Here is an 18,369-nt window from a genome sequence, read left to right as displayed (position 1 = left end):
TTGCAACTGAAATCCTCTCACACAATTTCCGAAACACCCTCATATAATATCCGGAAATATGTGCTCATATAATATACTGATAGCCAGTAGGATGTGTATGAACGTTTCAGAAGGCGCAGCGGTGTCAATGAAATGGATTAGGGGGGGGGGGGGGGGGGGAAAGTATCAGCGATTCCAGCCGTGAAGTCACGTAAGTGCTCTACCACGCGTGGCACGTGCGCAGACGTCAGCACACGCAGTTGACATCAAGGCGCTAAACCCGAGGACAAGTCTTTAATCTCGTCTTTTCGCTCTTATTTTTGTGTGCTGCACGCGTCCTTGAATGAGAACAATTAAAGTAAACGATCGCCCCCGCAGTCGCATGCGGCAGCGACCCCCGTCAGAAGAATGTCCTTAATAACCAGACGCGTTGATGATCACGAACATATGTTCGGGTTCATGCCGAGACAAGTGAACAGCGGCAGGAAGAGCACGTTTCCACGGCAACACGACGCCAACCGATTCAGCGCACAAGAGCGAGCTGGGCCTTTTCATTTCCGTCCAAAATGAATTCTAAGTAAGAAATACGGGTTGACGTCGATTGTCTTCTAGTTATTCGTGAGGCAAATGCATGCGGATTATTTTTGTTTTTTTTTAACTTTTTTTTTAAATTTTTCATTATTATTTTTTTTTTTATACATCTGCTGGGATTCAAAACAGCCGTTTAACGTCCAACTGCTGCTAATGAGCCCGCCCAAGATAACGTCGGGAAACTTGATGTTGTACTGGGTTTTGTTTCCATCTCTACCAGAAACCCCAAAGATCTTACGAGTACCAACGTTCAACCGGCGAAATCTGGCAAGTACGACGGTAAATACGAGTTTAATACACGTCAGGCCTTAACATCGCGTGCGTGTGTTGCCATAGTGATGTTGTTTGATAGGCTGCAATGTTTTAAATCAACTTTGGTTTTTTGGGGTTTTTTTGGGGGGTTAACTTTGCATTCGTATATGTGTGTGTTTTAACATCCCAGGTGAAAAAAAAGGATACATGCATGGAATCAAAGGCCAGATATCCCAAATCCCTGGACTGTCCCCAATTGTCAACACAGTCAGTGACGTGAAGAACATTGGGAAAAGAGTTGGAGTTCTTGACAGTGATTCGGACTATGTCAAGCTTGCAAAACAAGGGGGCCACAAGGGTATGGTATCTCGCTGCATTACACGCCTATGGTCCATATAGTTTTTTTTCCCCCCAAAAAATGAATTTTTACTTAGAGTATTAATAAGCAGGTCGATTAAATAAAATTGTGAGCGGGCATCTCACAGGTATGTTGTTGCTCTTTTCCTGCTGATTCGCATCATGGCATCGCAATCGATGTCTGTCATCTGGTGGTGTTATTGCAACAACAAATTCAGTGGCCACTCAAGTGTGTGTACACGGGCACACAAAATTTTCCGAACAAAAATGTTTTTCCTTAAATTACTTGAGGGGCCGCTCCGAGTGTGCCCGCGGGCTGCCAGTTTCCCATCCCTGTACTAGTGCATAATAGTAGAATTCAGCACAAAAGTAGAATGCTTGTGTCCCACGAGTAAAAGTTTACACTACTACGAGTGCCATTTTCGACCCACCAGTATGCACTTAAATCTTAGTAGTAAACTACTGGGCTGCACTAATAACACTACTAGGCTAAAATATACAGTGGGGTAAAAAAAAAAGTATTTAGTCAGCCACCAATTGTGCAAGTTCTCCCACTTAAAAAGATGAGCAGAAAATGAGAGAAAAGAGAGAAATTAGAGAAAAAAAGAGAAAAAAAATTCCTGAAAATCACATTGATTTTTCAAGAAGTTATTACCAAATTATGGTGGACAGTAAGTATTTGTTCAATAACAAAAGTTCATCTCAATACTTTGTTATATACCCTTTGTTGGCAATAACAGAGATCAAAGGTTTTCTGTAAGGCTTCACAAGGTTTTCACACACTTGCTGGTATTTTGGCCCATTCCTCCATGCAGATCTCCTCTTCAGCAGTGATGTTTTGGGGCTGTCGCTGGGCAACAGACTTTCAACTACCTCCAAAGATTTTCTCTGGGGTTGAGATCTGGAGACTGGCTAGGCCACTCCAGGACCTTGAAATGCGTCTTACGAAGCCACTGCCTTCAGTGTGTTTGGGATCATCAGAATCAGAATCATCTTTATTTGCCAAGTATGTCCAAAAAACACACAAGGAATTTGTCTCCGGTAATTGGAGCTGCTCTAGTACGACAACAGTCAGTCAATTGACGGAGAACACTTTTGAGACCTAAAGACATTGAGAAAAACAGTCACCGAGCAATAAAGGGTTGTTAGTTACCTGGTAATGCCGGTACGTTTTTATTATTATTATTATTATAATTTATTTATTTTTGACAATTGTGCAAAAAGATGCAGAGTGCTCTAGCACAGAGCAGTTCGGCTGACTAATATTGCAGTAGTCCAATCCTTTCAACAGTTTTGATTGTCCGTTGCAGTCGGAGTTTGTCTTTTTTTGTAGCAGCGCCAAACCAGACTGTGATGGAAGAACACAGGACTGATTCGATGACCGCTGTGTAGAACTGCCTCAGCAGCTCCTGTGGCAGGCCGTGCTTTCTCAGAAGCCGCAGGAAGTACATCCTCTGCTGGGTCTTTTTGAGGACGGAGTCATTGTCATGCTGTAAGACCCAGCCACATTTCATCTTCAATGCCCTTGCTGATGAAAGGAGCTTTTCACTCAAAATCTCACGATACATGGCCCTATTTCTTCTTTGCTTTACACGGAGCAGTCATCCTGGTCCCTTTGCAGAAAAACAACCCAAAAGCATGATGTTTCCACCCCCATGATTCACAGTAGGTTTGGTGTTCTTTGGATGCAACTCAGCATTCTATCTCCTCCAAACACGACAAGCTGAGTTTTTACCAAACAGTTCTATTTTGGTTTCGTCTGATCATATGACATTCTCCCAATCCTCTTCTGGATCATCCAAGTGCTCTCTAGCAAACTTCAGACGGGCCTGGACACGTCTGGCACTGCAGGATTTGAGTCCCTGGCGGCGTAGTGTGTTACTGATGTTACTTTGGTCCCAGCTCTCTGCAGGCCATTCACGAGGTCCCCTCGTGTTTTTGCTCACCGTTCTTATTTTCCACCATAATTTGCTAATAAATTATTTAAAAATCAGACAATGTTATTTTCTGGATTTCTTTTCTCATTTTGTCTCAAAGGTGAGGTATAATGTTATGTCATAGTAGTACGAGTAGTATGCAGTTGTCGAGTAGTGCACAGTTTTGCCTCGCTAGTAACATGTAGTTGTCCTACTAGTATGGCAAAATTCCACTAGTGAGGATAAGGACTGTATAAGTACATGGACCTGGATATCAAGGATATGCTCTTCATGGAAAGACATTTGAGCATTTATCCGAAATCCTTGATAAGGGGGTTTGTACTGCGTGTTACTAGTGTAGCACGGTAGTTTATTGTAAGGTTTAATTGGATACGAGAGAAAATGTCAAATGTTAAATGTTACTAAAAATGTTACTAGTGTGCCTTAGTTATTCTACTACTATATGCTGAATTGCTTTACAAGTGAGGACAATGCGAACTTTAAGTTGATATCAAGGATATCAAATAGATGCTCAATTGGATTTCCATACACTCAACACAGATGGATTTTGCTTCTTACTGTATATGCATGCTTTTACCTTCCCTCCTTTCCTCAGGACTTCTGTATTTTGATGACACAGTCACATCCAAGCCCAACTCCTTTGACTCTGCAGATGTGGTGTTGAATGGTCCTGTAGAAGCTCTTGGCAACCTAAGGTTGAAATATTTAAAATATTTTTAATTAGGGCCTTGACCGATAAGGATTTTTTTTTAGGACGATGTCGATTCCAATATTTGGCAGGATAAAATTCCGATAACCCGATTCTCAGCCGATTAATTCAGAACATATTTAATGAATAAAATAACTTATTTTTGGGTGCCGTAATGCTTACAACAATAGAAATATGAATTACAGGCTCAACATTGAAATGTTTTACAATACTTTGTCCTTTAGTATTTGTTTAACAAAGAAAGATCAGCAAATTATTTGTTAGAATGTCATTATGTTGTCATATGTTGTAATGTGTTAATGTGTGGAAAAACAACAAAAATCAGCAAGTCTACAAAAAAATCGGCCAGGCCCTACTTTTATAATGATCCTGTTCATTGTAGATGTATTTATATTTTTAATGAAGGGGATGTTAGATTTAATATACAGTGTGTTCCCTATCAGTGTCCTTTGCACCAAAGAGAGAAAAAGCCCGAGAGCTGCCACACAAAGATCACTGCCTCCTTTTTGGACAGACAATATGTCTGCATGGGAGAGGGATGTTGATGGCAGCCCTCGCAAAGAGAAGGTAAATATCATCTGATCGAAGTATTTCATCCTTAGAAAACTATAGTGTGGGCATATCAGCAGGGTGGCCGAAACCGAGGCCAAGCAACGCCACTGCTGTCTGCTATTGTGTGAATAGCAGCTCACAGATCCCTCTGGAAGACATAATGAGGCTCTCTTCAGAGGCATTAACGCGGTGAAGACAGCTTCAGTGACAAAGAAGGACCATTTGTAAAAAAGCAAAAAAAAAAAGGAACTCTTAAGACATCCATCCATCCATCCATTTTCTGACCCGCTTCTCCTCACTAGGGTCACGGGCGTGTTGGAGCCTAACCCAGCTATCGTCGGGCAGGAGGCTGGGTACACCCTGAACTGTTTGCCAGCTAATCGCAGGGCACACTCTTAAGACACTAATATGCATTTGTGGTAGTTTTGATGGAAAAGGCAGCTAAACGTATAATCCAAATATGGAATTACCATCTTCAGAAAATATATATTTCAAGTCACGAAACTTTATTTTGGACACCTAACATAAAGACATTTTGGCATTAAAAATGTGAAAAATATTACTAGACACATTTTTTTTTCTTCAAAACAATTATGAGCTTGTCATAAATGACAACTGCCAATAATTGAAACACTTTTATCAGTGAAATTAATTGATTTTCAAAAGGAAATTAAGTGGGCCACGTCATTACCTTTTTTTAATGAAGTTATATAAAAATGACCCCATACATTGTACAGTGGAGCCACAAAAGTCATGAGGTCTACTGTCATTTCACATTATGTCATCCATCCATCCATCCATTTTCTGAGCCACTTCTCCTCACTAGGGTCGCAAGCGTGCTGGAGCCTATCATCGGGCAGGAGGCGGGGTAAACCCTGAACTGGTTGCCAGCCAATTGCAGGGCACATAGAAACAACCATTCGCACTCACAGTCATGCCTACAGGCAATTTAGAGTCTCCAATTAATGCATGTTTTTGGGATGTGGGAGGAAACCGGAGTGCCTGGAGAAAACCCATGCAGGTACAGGGAGAACATGCAAACTCCACACAGGCGGGGCCGGGGATTGAACCTGGGTCCTCAGAACTGTGAGGCTGATGCTCTAACCAGTCGTCCACAGTGACGCCGCATTATGTCATGCAGACAGGTAAATAAGTACTGTTGTTTTTAATGTGCATGAAAATGTTTACAACTATACCAGGCAGCACAGTGCCTTAGGGGTACGAATTGCCCCACACTTCTGAGGTTTGGGGTTCAAATATCAACTCCTGCTTTCCAGTGTTGTCAGCTGCATGTTCTTCCTATGCTCTCCCTGTGAGTTTTCTGTGGGTACTCGGGTTTCCTCCCACACCGAAAACGTGTCTGTCAGTGATTGTCAAAGTGTGGTACTTGTACCATTCGTGGTAAACTCTCTCCTTCCAGTGGTATGTGAATAAAAATCACTGAATTTGTTTTTTTTTAAATCTACTACTGTACGTTTGTTATACAATTCAAATATATTTAACTTTTAAGTACAATATATTTGCATTTAATCCTTAACATCGTTTTTTAAACATTCACCATTACAATTATTATATAACTTCAATTCATCCATCCATTTCCTTCCGCTTATCCGAGGTCAGGTCACGGGGGCAGCAGCTCCAGCGGGGACGCCCAGACTTCCCTCTCCCCAGACACCTCAACCAGCTCTTCATCCAGCTCTCGGGGCATTCCGAGGCCAGCTGGGAGACATAGTCTCTCCGCCGTGTCCTGAGTTGTCCCCGGGGTCTGCTCCCGGTGGGACTATGCCCGGAACACCTCACTTGGGAGGCGTCGGGGAGGCATCCGAATCAGATGCCTAAGCCACCTCATCTGGCTCATCTCAATGCGGAGGAGCAGCGGCTCTACTCAGAGCCCCTCCCGGATGACTGATCTTCTCACCCTATCTCTAAGGGAGAGTCCGGACACCCTGTGGAGAAAAACTCATTTCGTCTGCTTGTGTCCGGGATCTTGTTCTTTCGGTCACAACCCACAGCTCGTGACCACAGGTGAGGGTAGGAACGTAGATCGACTGGTAAATCGAGAGCTTCGCCTTTCGGCTTAGCTCCTTCTTTACCACAACGGACCGATACAAAGTCCGCATCACTGCAGGCGCTGCACCGATCCCGTTCCATTCTCCCGTTCCATTCTTCCCTCACTTGTGACCAAAACCCCAAGATACTTCAACTCCTCCACTTGGGGCAGGATCTCATCCCCGACCTGGAGAGGGCACGCCACCCTTTTCCGACTGAGAACCATGGTCTCAGATTTGGAGGTGCTGATTTTCATCCCAGCCGCTGCACACTCTGCTCCGAACTGCTCCAGTGAGAGTTGGAGATCACGGCTTGATGAAGCCAACTACCACAAGCTGCAAAAAACAGACCGGACCCCCTCTAGACCTCGGCTGCACCTAGAAATTCTGTACATAAAAGTTATGAATAGAATCGATGACAAAGGGCAGCCTTGGCGGAGTCCAACCCTCAACTGGAAACGAGTCTGACTTACTGCCAGCAATGAGGACCAAACTCTGACACCGGTCGTACAAGATCCGAACAGCCCCTATCGGGGTTTGCTACCCCATACTCCCGAAGCACCCCCCACAGGACCCCCTGAGGGACACGGTCGAATGCCTTCTTCAAGTCCACAAAAACACATGTAGACTGGTTGGGCGAACTCCCATGCACCCTTGAGGACCCTGCCGAGGGTGTAGAGCTGGTTCACTGTTCCACAGCCAGGACGAAAACCACACTGCTCCTGCTGAATCTGAGATTCGACTTTCCGGTGGACCCTCTTCTCCAGCACCCCTGAATAGACCTTACCAGGGAGGCTGAGGAGTGTGAGCTCCTTGTAGTTAGGAGCTTTTTAACCACCTCGGTGACCTCCACCCCAGAGATAGGAGAGCCCGCCTCAAACACCCCAGACTCTGCTTCCTCATGGGAAGGCGAATTGACGAGGTCTTCAAAGTATTCTCCCCACCGACTCACAACGTCCCCAGTGGAGGTCAGCAGCGCCCCATCCCCACTATACACAGTGTTGATGGTGCACTGCTTCCCCCATCTGAGACGCCGGATGGTGGACCAGAATTTCCTCGAAGCCGTCCGGAAGTCGTTCTCCATGGCCTCACCGAACTCCTCCTATGACTGAGTTTTTGGTTCAGCGACCACCAAAGCTGCATTCCGCTTGGCCAGCCGGTACCCATCAGCTGCCTCAGGAGTCCAACAGGCCAAAAAAGCCAGATTGGACTCCTTCTTCAGCTTGACGGCGTCCCACCAACGGGTTCGGGGGTTGCCGCCACAACAGGCAGCGACCACATTATGGCCGCTTTACCAATGGAGGCGCGGAACGTGGTCTAATCTGACTCATTGTCTCAATTTCACAATCCCTGCAAACATAGTGAAGGAAAATAAACAATGGCCTCAGATTAACCATGACCAAATAAGTGACCAGTCACTAAGTCACCAAGTTAGTCTTTCCAATAAGCCAACAGACATTGTGATTTTATGTTTTTCAGAAAAAGAAGGTTCCTGAAAAACAGTTGGTGCAATGGCAGACGCCCAGTCCAAATAAGGGAGGGAGCAAATTCAGGAGGACGTAAGTTTTTGCTCACCAGAGGGCGATGTTGCATTGTAACAGGGACTAGATTGCACGTACAATATCCCGATCCAGGACAGTCACAGATCTATAATCAGATGTTAGCTATCAGACATTTAAAAAGGATGAACCTTACTGCTGATAAAGACCATGTAAAGTGAATTCAGAGATTTGTTTCTAAATACATAATTGCTCAAAACGTAATTGCGCAAGCCTGATTTCATTTCGTGGTGCCTTGGGATATGAGTTCAATTCAATCTGTATCTCAAAACATCTTTCCCCATTGAAATGAATGGAAGCGCAATTAATCCGTTCCAGCCGCTCAAACAAAAGAAAAAGCACAATTGCATTGTAGAAAATATGGCTGTCAAAATAAACACGTTAACACATATAATTATCCATCCATCCATCTTCTGTACCACTTTTCCTCACGAGGGTCGCGGGCGTGCTGGAGTCTATCCCAGCTATACATGGGTGAGAGGCAGGGTACAGCTTGAACTGGTCGCCAGCCAGCCAATCGCAGGGCACATATAGACAAACAACCATTCGAACTCACATTCACACCTACGGGCGATTTAGAGTCTTCAATTAACTTACCACGCATGTTTTTGGGATGTGGGAGGAGACCGGAGTACCCGGAGAAAACCCACGCAGGCACGGGGAGAACATGCAAACTCCACACAGGCGTGGCCGGAATTTCTACCCCGGTCCCCAGAACTGTCAGGCAGATAAGCTAACCAGTCGTCCACCGTGCTGCCACACATATGATGAATTAAAAAAATAAATATTGCATTAAACATGTATTGACACTGATTAATCACCCCATTTATTTTGACCACACACGCTCCTTTACCTTAGCCGTGGATATCTGAAAGGTGGTGCAGGTTGCTATTAGGTCAGTGATCAACTCAATGCTTACACGAGTGCAAAGATGAGTGAGAAGACTCCCAATTAACTCGTGTGCTCGGTGGCACATTTCACCCCGATGGCACCTCAGCTACAACAAAGGTCATTTGCCTATATTGCAGCACTGAATTTTCTTTTCATCGAAGCGCATCGATTTTGAAATACCATCTTAAAGCAAAGCACGTTTTTGAGGCAGCCGCTTGCAAGAACGCTTCTACATTGCCAGCATGCGCAGGACGACAAACAACGCTGGAGGACTGTACACGGCAACACCTTTGCAAAATGGATAGCCACATCATGTAGGCCAATTAACATCGTTGAAGACCAGGGGCTGCAAAATATATCGCCACAGGTGGCCCGTCATACATGGGGAACTACAACAAGGATAAACGAACTCGACTGTACAAATAAGACCACCAAGGTATAACGGCTGGTTGATGCTGAATTTATTTCACTTACTGGGGGCTATTGGACTTCAGTGACTAATCACAATTATCTTGGCGTAACTGCTCATCTAATCGATGACAAATGTTTATTGATGTGTTTAGTCCATTTCCTACTGGTGTTCATCAGCACTTTGCTTGCAATATCATTGCATAATTGTTCAAAATTCCCACTTAGATCTTACTAGGCTGTTACAATTCCATCCATCCATTTTCTATACAGCTTATCCTGTTCAGGGTCACGGGGAGCAGGAACCTATCACAGCTGACTTTAGAGTAGTTACCACGTTTTGAGCAAATGAATTGCACGCATTCAAGTAAAACATTTCGAACATGTTCTTGTTTGACATTTTGACAACAAAATGTGTTTGTGTCAAAATACTGGGGTCTTTTAAAGTTACTTTAAATTCTGCAAGCAAGTAGTTGTGATTAACTGTGATTAACAAAATTTAAAAGTGACTCATCTGATTAAATGACCGCCCTAGTATAAAATCACACCATAATAAAATTTTTCTGTGGGTTGCATTGGCAGTTGGAAAACCAGTTGAATGGTCCATTTCTGCCACTAATTGATATTGTCCTTCCACTGCAAGGAAGCCGGTGTGAACTGATGGTGGCTGGATGTTGTAAAGTGTGCTGCCACCATCTAGCAGTGGGGGTCTTTACTCTTGTATCTCATGGCACCACTGTACTTGGTGATTTTGTTTTCATTCATTCAAACTTGGCAGGCTTGTTAACACTCCTCTGGTGTGTCAAATTTACAAGACATTTTTATTTTCACTTTACAGGGACTAAGTTAAGCGGGTCCTCGGTTTATGACAAAGTTCTGTTCCTACGGCGACGAATGTGTGATTGTTCTACAGTAGGTAGAACAATCAAATGAACAGCAGCTGGGCCTGTCTTCTTGATCACATGGTCTTACGTAGGTGATGGTGCGCCGTTTGTAACATCAAAACATCGTGTGTTGATACCTTTGATTAAGTTATTCTAACATACCCAAAGTAGCTACAATCAAGAACATTATTCTTAAACGATAACCGGTACGGAAAATGGATGGATTTGTCACACACAAAAAAATCACAGTTGAAGGGTTTTTATCAGATCAAGTACATCTCAATAAATGAGAATATCATGCAAAACATAATTTTATTTCAGTTCAATAAAAAAAAAAAAAAAAAATGAAACTCATATCCTATTCCGGGTGCTCCGGTTTCCTCGCAAATGCCATAAACATGTAGTGGGTTAATTGCACTAAATTGTCCACAGGTTTGAATGTGAGTGCAAATGGTTGTTTATATGTGCCCTGGTATTGGCTGGCGACTGGTTCAGGGCGTACACCACCTCTCGCCCGAAGATAGCTGGGATAGGCTCCAGCACACCCTAGACCCTAGTGAGGATAAGCGGTACAGAAAATGGATGGATTGGCTGAAATAAGTATTGAACACGTCCTCGTTTGTCTCACTAAATATACTTCCAAAGGTGCTATTGACATAAAAATTTCACCAGATTCGGGTTGTTCTCAACATCCAGTGAAATTTTCATGTCAATAGCACCTTTAGGAAACATATTTAATAAGAAAAATGGAGACGTGTTAAATACTTATTTCAGCCGCTGTATATCCTATAGGTCCATTACACACATATTTGAGGTTGATGACTTGAGACACCAAATCCACAAAGGATCCAATACAAAATGTAAATAAAATAATAATAGGCATCATCATCATCATAGACAGACACATTTTAAGTTAATGTAAAAATGGAATGATGTAAAAACAACCTACTGACTCACCTCACTCTGCAAAGTACTGTATGTCTCACTTTAAACGTGGTACAAAGTCACAAAATATGATGCCTTGTCTTAAGAAATGTGTTTGTTCCCACAGTATATCTACCAAGAAAACCTCTCCAGTCAACATGTCGAAGCTGTTAAGTTTTGGTTACGTAGATGAGGACAAACCATTGACAAGTGAGACTGAGTCAAGTACAACATAATCGTCTGGCTCTCTGTAAATTTAGTCATTTTATGATCATGTAAAGTCATTTATTATGTTTTTGCTTTTTCATATGCATCTAAACCACAGAGATAATAAAAGTACTTGAAACCAATCTGAAGCAATGTAAATTTTGTGATTTATACAACACTGACATGCCATTCCAGAGTTCAGTTACCTGCAGCCTAAGATACAAAATGTGGTAATATTAGATATTCTCATAGCTTAAGGTGACACGGTGGATGACGCGTTAGCACATCTGCCTCACAATTCTGAGGAACGGGGTTCAAATTTGGCCTCGCCTGTGTGGAGTTTGCATGTTCTCCCCGTGCCTGCTTGGGTTTTCTCCAGGTACTCCGGTTTCCTCCCACATATCAAAAACATGCATGGTAGGTAAAATGCAGACTCTAAATTGTCCGTAGGTATCAATGTGAGTGCGAATGGTTGGTTGTTTATATGTGCCCTGCGATTGGCTGGCAACCAGTTCAGGTTGTACTCCGCCTCCTTGCATATATGTGCCCTGCGACTGGCTGGAAACCAGTTCAGGGTGTACCACGCCTCCTTGCCCGCAGTTAGCTAGGATAGGCTCCAGCATACCCGCGACCCTAGTAAGGAAAAGGAGTGTAGAAAATGGATGCATCGATCTTAGGTTACTGACTCAAAATGTTTGTATACGTGTGCCCTGTGGTTGGCTGGAGCAGTTCGCAGCCGAGTGTGAAGCAGCTGGGATGAGGGCAGCTGTGGCCCAATGGTGAGGATCATCGCCTGCCACCGTGGGGGACCTAGGTTCAAGACCCTGACTGGACCATCTGCCAACATCCCCCGGACTCAAGGCTGTGGTGTCCTCGAGCAAGACACTGATACCCCAAAATGCTCCCTGGGTGCTTCAGCTGCCCCCTGCTCCAGTGTGTTCCACTAATGTGTATGTGTTCACTGTGATGGGTTTAATGCAGAGAACAAATTTTGTGTACATGCATGCATGTTCATGACAATAAAAGACAATTCTTCTTCTTCTTAATCAGCACCTCCAAATCTGAGACCATGGTCCCCAGTCGGAAAAGGGTGGCATGCCCTCTCCAGGTCGCGGATGAGATCCACCCCCAAGTGGAGGAGTTCAAGTATCTTGGGGTCTTGTTCACGAGTGAGGGAAGAATGGAACGGGAGATCGGCAGGCGGATCGGTGCAGCGCCTGCAGTGATGCGGACTTTGTATCGGTCCGTTGTGGTAAAGAAGGCGATAAGCCGAAAGGCGAAGCTCTCATTACTGGTCGATCTACGTTCCTACCCTAACCGCCACTCCACTCCATATTGTTTTTTTTTTTTTGTTTGTTTTTAATACTACCATTAATGGAATAGAGAAAAATCTACAGAAGACAAAATATTAACTTGTAAGATATGTAATCGTGTTATTTTGTGTGAAAGAGTTACGAACAGCAATATTTTATTTTATGGCATTACTATACTTGCAAACAGCACAAAATCTATTTTTTAGCTTTGGACCCCTCTGCATGTTTTATTGCTCTTGGAACGTCTATTTTTGCAGTACGTCAAGAGGGTGAAATAGCAGGCAACAGGCCTATACACCACAAAATGTGGAGGGGTTTTTTCTTGCTGCATGCCTCATGAGCAGAGGTGGGTAGTAACGTGCTACATTTACTCAGTTACATTTATACAAGTAACATCCATTTTCAACACCGCTTATCCGGGTTAGGGTCGCGGAGCATTGGAGCCTATCCCAGCTGACTTCAGGCGAAAGGCGGATTATACCCCGAATAGTCGCAAGGGACATATAGACATGGACAACCATTCACATTCACACCGTCACTGAGTGGGAACTGAACCCACGCTGCCCGCATCAAAGTCAGCCGAGTGTACCACTACATACTCCAGTAACATTTTGGATAAATTGTACTTGTCAGTAGTCTGAATGCACCATACATTTTACTTTACTTGAGTGTTTATGTTAAGAAGAATCAATATTTTTACACCGTTACAATGACCGACATGTCGCTCGCTACTTTTTATTTATCCATTATTGCGTGCACGATCTATTTTTAGACTTCATCTTCAACTTCCGTTTAAGGCGCCATAGTGCCAGTCTAACATGGTCACTAGTGTCATCTGACTTCAATTCACCAATCAGATGGCACAGGGCAGTCACATGACTGCACACAAAGCCTTCACGGGCCAATCAAAATGACTTATTTTGGTTAAAAAAAAACTGCCGCGCGATTGTTTACTTTATACTCTGGAAAAAAAAAACAGCTTTGTGATCCAGTGTAGTCTTGCATCTGCCCAAACGTGGATAGGTACAGTAATGTGAAAAAGTATTTTCCCCTTCTCAAAATCTTTTTTTTTAATAGTTTTCCCACTTTAATGTTTAAGATCATCAGACAAATGTAAATATCAGACAAAGATAAACCAAGTAAACATAAAATGTAGGGATGCAGGTTTTTTATTTTGTCACCGATACGATAACCGATAACTTGCTGCTTCTCCAAATCAATACCAATAACCGATATAATTTTTTAAATGGTTCATATCAGGCCGGCACGACTGGTTAACACATCTGCTTCACAGTTCTGGGGACCGGGGTTCAAATCCCAGCCCCACCTGTGTGGAGTTTGCATGTTCTCCCCGTGCCTGGGTGGGTTTTCTCTGGGCACTCCGGTTTCTTCCCACACCCCAAAAACATGCGTAGTAGGTTGATTGAAAACTCTAAATTGCTCGTAGGTGTGAATGTGAGTGCGAATGGCCCTGCGATTGGTGACCGGTTCAGGGTGTACCACGCCTCCTGCCCAAAGATAGCTGGGATAGGTTCCAGCGGCCCGCAACCCTAGAGAGGATAAGCGGTAAAGAAAATGGATGGATGTATGGATGGTTCATATCAGAAGTCTTCCAATGATTTCCAGGCCAAGGACCCCCAAACTGATGGAAAGCTGGAACAGGGACCCCCTACATACGTATGTATATTGTATATAATTGTGGTTTATATCAAACTGGTCATAGAAGGTTTTGTTTTTATTTATATATAGAATATAAATAAAATGTCATTTATTATCATATGTATATAACAAATGCAATTAAATAATGGAATGCCTTTTTTATTGTCACTATACACAAGTACAATGAGATTTTTTTAAATGGATTGACGAGATGAAAGTTTAACTTTTTGGAAGGTGTGTGTCTTGTTACATCTCATATATATGTAACAGCATTTCAGAAAAACATACCGACAGTCAAACGTGGTGGTGCTACTGTGATGGTCTGGGGCTGCTTTGCTCCTTCAGAACCTGGACAACTTGCTGTGATTGATGGAACTTTTGAGGTGTGAAAAATAATGAGCCAAGGAGATGAAAGTGGGTCATGTCTCTTTACTCTCCTCATCAAACTGACAGTAAAACAACAAACAGCCCACCTCTTTGAACACGTAAACCCGTGTCACTCGCCTTTCTCTTAAAGGTTCAGGTCCCTGGTGAATGGTCTTCCTTGTAGGTCACTAAACTGGGCCACCCAGATATCACCATAAAAAAAATTGCAACCAAAGAGTCAATCACGAACAGTGTCAAGATAAACAGTAAATGTGTTGGGGGGAAGATCAAGCAGCCAAAATGACTATGCGTAGCAGGAGGGAAGCAGGCATGAGATGGTCCACCGTGATCCCCTCTGGTTTACCTCCCATGTCCAAGAACTTCTGCAGGGACTTGACAGCGGATGGGCATGGGAAACTATTGACGACGTCTAATCTAGTGGGAAGGGGGATGGCTCCCTATGGCATGACGTGGTGCCTGAGGAAGGTAATGGACGACAAGACAAACTGGCACTTAGTTGGGTTGATGATGAGGCCGTGCTTGCTGAGACACTCGAACAGCAGCTAGAGGTATGTCAGGTGCGCCTGTGCACCCGTGCTAGCCACCAGGATAATGTCCAAGTCGACAAACAAGAACGGCATGTCATGCAGCACAGTCATCAGGCACTGAAAAGTCTGCTCCATTGAGGCCAAAAGGCATCCACAGAAATTCGAAAGGGCAGAAAGATGTGATGACCGCTGTCTTGGGCACATCCTGTTGGTCAGGGGTGCTCACACTTTTTCAGCATACGAGCTACTTATAAAATGATCAAGTCAAAATGATCAACCTATTATCCACCCATCCATCCTTTTTCTACCGCTTATCCGAGGTCGGGTCGCGGGGGCAGTAGCTTTAGCAGGGATGCCCAGACTTCCCTCTCCCCAGGCACTTCATCCATCTCTTCCGGAGGGATCCCGAGGCGTTCCCAGGCCAGCCGAAGGATATAGTCTCTCCAGTGTGTCCCGGGTCGTCCCCGGGGTCTCCTCCCGGTGGGACATGCCCGGAACACCTCACCAGGGAGGCGTCCGGGAGGCATCCAAATCAGATGCTCCAGCCACCTCATCTGGCTCCTCTCGATGTGAAGGAGCAGCAGCTCTACTCTGAGATCCTCCCAGATGACTGAGCTTCTTACCCTATCTCTAAGGGAGAGCCCGAACACCCTGCGGAGGAAACTCATTTCGGCCGCTTGTATCTGGGATCTTGTTCTTTCGGTCACGACCACAGGTGAGGGTAGGAACGTAGATCGACCGGTAAATCGAGAACTTCGCCTTTCGGCTTAGCTCCTTCTTTACCACAACGGATCTATACAAAGTCCGCATCACCGCAGATGCTGTACCGATCCGCCTGTCGATTTCCTGTTCCATTCTTCCCTCACTCGTGAACAAGACCCCAAGATACTTGAACTCCTCCACTTGGGGCAGGATCTCATCCCTGACGTGGAGAGGGCACGCCACCCTTTTCCGACTGAGGACCATGGTCTCTGATTTGGAGGTACTGATTCTACTCCCAGCCGCTTCACACTCAGCTGCGAACTGCTCCAGTGAGAGTTGGAGGTCACGGCTTGATGAAGCCAACAGAACCAAATCATCTGCAAAAAGCAGGAGTCCCACTATTATAAAAATGCAAAACATATATTTATTTAGAAATAAATTGAAGACTCCTTAATCTCTGGACAGAGCTCTCGAAATCTTTGTAGGAATTTCCCTCGGCTAAGCCATCGCACGTCAGTGTGTAGCAACAACTCAGAGTGGTCGCAGTCAGCATTCTCCAGATGTGCATGGAATAGCCGTCGTTGCAGAGATGTGGCACAAATAGAACAGGCAATCTTTATTGCCACATCCATTATCTCTTTCATGTTTAGTATTTTTGCGCATAACGCTTGTTGGTGTATTAGGCAGTGGTAATTGAGGAATTCCGGGAAAGCATCGTCCTCCCTGCATTTTGGGTTGCTTATTGTTCAGGTGCTCCGTCTGTGGTGATGAACATCAATTTGCACGCTGGGAGCTGGGTTTCCTCGATAAAGTTTTTAAAAGACTGAAATATGTCCTGTCCTTGCGTGTCTTATTTCATTGGCAGTAGTGTTAACAGTTCCTCTTTTGCAGTTGTAGCGATTATGTATGAAATCCATCTATCCATCCATTTTCTGAGCCGCTTCTCCTCACCAGGGTCGCGGGCGTGCTGGAGCCTATCCCAGCTGTCATCGGCCAGGAGGAGGGGTACACCCTGAACTGGTTGCCAGCCAATCACAAGGCACATACAAACAAACAACCAGTCGCACTCACAGTCACACATACGGGCAATTTAGAGTCTCCAATTAATGCATGCTTTTGGGATTTGGGAGGAAACCGGAGTCCCCGGCGAAAACCCACGCAGACACGGGGAGAACATGCAAACTCCACACAGGCGGGGCCGGGGATTAAACCCGGGTCCTCAGAACTGTGACGCTGACGCTCTAACCAGTCGTCCACCGTGCCGCCTTATATATAAAATACGAATCGTAATTAATTTAGGATAAAGTAATAAACCGGGAGCGATGTTTGCGTTACTTCCAGTTCATCGTAAAATTCGATTAGATTCTTAAAATCAAACTAATGTCTCAAAGGGCACCAAGTCAAATGTTTCAAGTTTAACTTTAGGCAAAATGATGACAAACCTTTTTAAATCAGTCTCATGATCTGTAGGTTGCTACACTCTATGACATTTTGAGTCCTAGGTTACAGAGGTTTACTTAAATTCAGAACACACACAAAATACGAACACGAGTGGAATTTTATGGTATATTTAATGAAACACACAAATACAACTACAACAAGAGCATAACACTAAGGGTAAACGAAAGAAAGAAAATAAGGCGTACGAAAATGGAAAAGAGGATGTCGTGTGTGGTCGCTGAGCTAAACTAAATGAGCGTGTGAGTGTTTAATGCGTTGAGTCAGAGCGAGAGAAGGCAAAGTTGGGATTTTGAATGAAGCTGGTAATTTCCCCACAATTATTACGCACTGATGTTGTACATCATAGTAAGGATTGCAGTGTCAACTCACGAACGCTGATCAGCTGGTCTTTGCGTGTGGTCTTCCTCCTGACCTCAGGCATGAAAGAAGCAGGTTCGGTTGAAGAAAACCATATGCACAAAAATTAAAAGAAGTAGGAAAGGAAAGTTGTTGTCCCATTTGGGATGCGCTTATAACTTCCCTGCCGGTTGACCTGGTGGCGAGCAGAGCTCTGGCCCTCAGAGGCTTGCGGAATCCGTCAGGGATCCTAGCAGCTGCTCATTGAGGCCCCGCCGACCGATCGTGGCTAGGGAAAGCGATCGGAGCCGCATGGTCGACTTCTTCGATCAAAAACGCCACCAGCTTGGTTGCGGCGGGTCTTCGCGCATGTGGTGGCACCCGGAGGTGTCCGAGGACAAAAAGAGAACAAAAGAAGGGGTAGGGGTGGCCGGCGCCCACCCAGCTGGCAAGCTACCAGCACAGAAGGAAAAAGAAGCCTCAACTCAACTCTACTCCACTTCCGTTCTCCTGAGAAAGGTGTGAGTTTAGAGTTAAATACCCCAGGGGCGGGGCGTAGGAAGAGGGAGTGCCGACTTGGATAAAACCACGCCCCCACCAGTCTGAATCTTGTGCACAAATTTGAGTAAATAGGTTTTAAAATAATAATCTCAAACAATCCCAATTTTGTACTCTCACGCATAGAT

The 18,369-nt window shown here is 44.4% G+C and overlaps 1 protein-coding gene across 5 annotated transcripts; it reads left to right on the top strand.

Moving 5' to 3' along the window:
- Positions 1-249: 249 nt before the first annotated feature.
- On the top strand, positions 250-12,273 carry LOC133415502 (uncharacterized protein C7orf57 homolog). Of its 5 annotated transcripts, none has more exons than XM_061701633.1 (7): positions 250-556; positions 791-849; positions 1,013-1,180; positions 3,712-3,811; positions 4,269-4,392; positions 7,905-7,984; positions 12,028-12,273. In XM_061701633.1, the coding sequence occupies exons 1-7, from the start codon at positions 546-548 to the stop codon at positions 12,056-12,058; spliced, it is 573 nt and encodes a 190-aa protein (XP_061557617.1). In that variant the 5' UTR covers positions 250-545; the 3' UTR covers positions 12,059-12,273. The 5 variants fall into 5 exon arrangements, with proteins under 5 accessions (XP_061557617.1, XP_061557615.1, XP_061557618.1 ...); XM_061701631.1 differs by lacking the exon at positions 12,028-12,273 and adding an exon at positions 11,219-11,522; XM_061701634.1 differs by lacking the exon at positions 7,905-7,984.
- The last annotated feature ends 6,096 nt before the right edge of the window (positions 12,274-18,369 follow it).

This window comes from Phycodurus eques, chromosome 16 (assembly GCF_024500275.1).
Source record: "Phycodurus eques isolate BA_2022a chromosome 16, UOR_Pequ_1.1, whole genome shotgun sequence".
NCBI lineage: Eukaryota > Metazoa > Chordata > Actinopteri > Syngnathiformes > Syngnathidae > Phycodurus > Phycodurus eques.
This window is presented reverse-complemented; position numbering and strand designations above follow the sequence as displayed.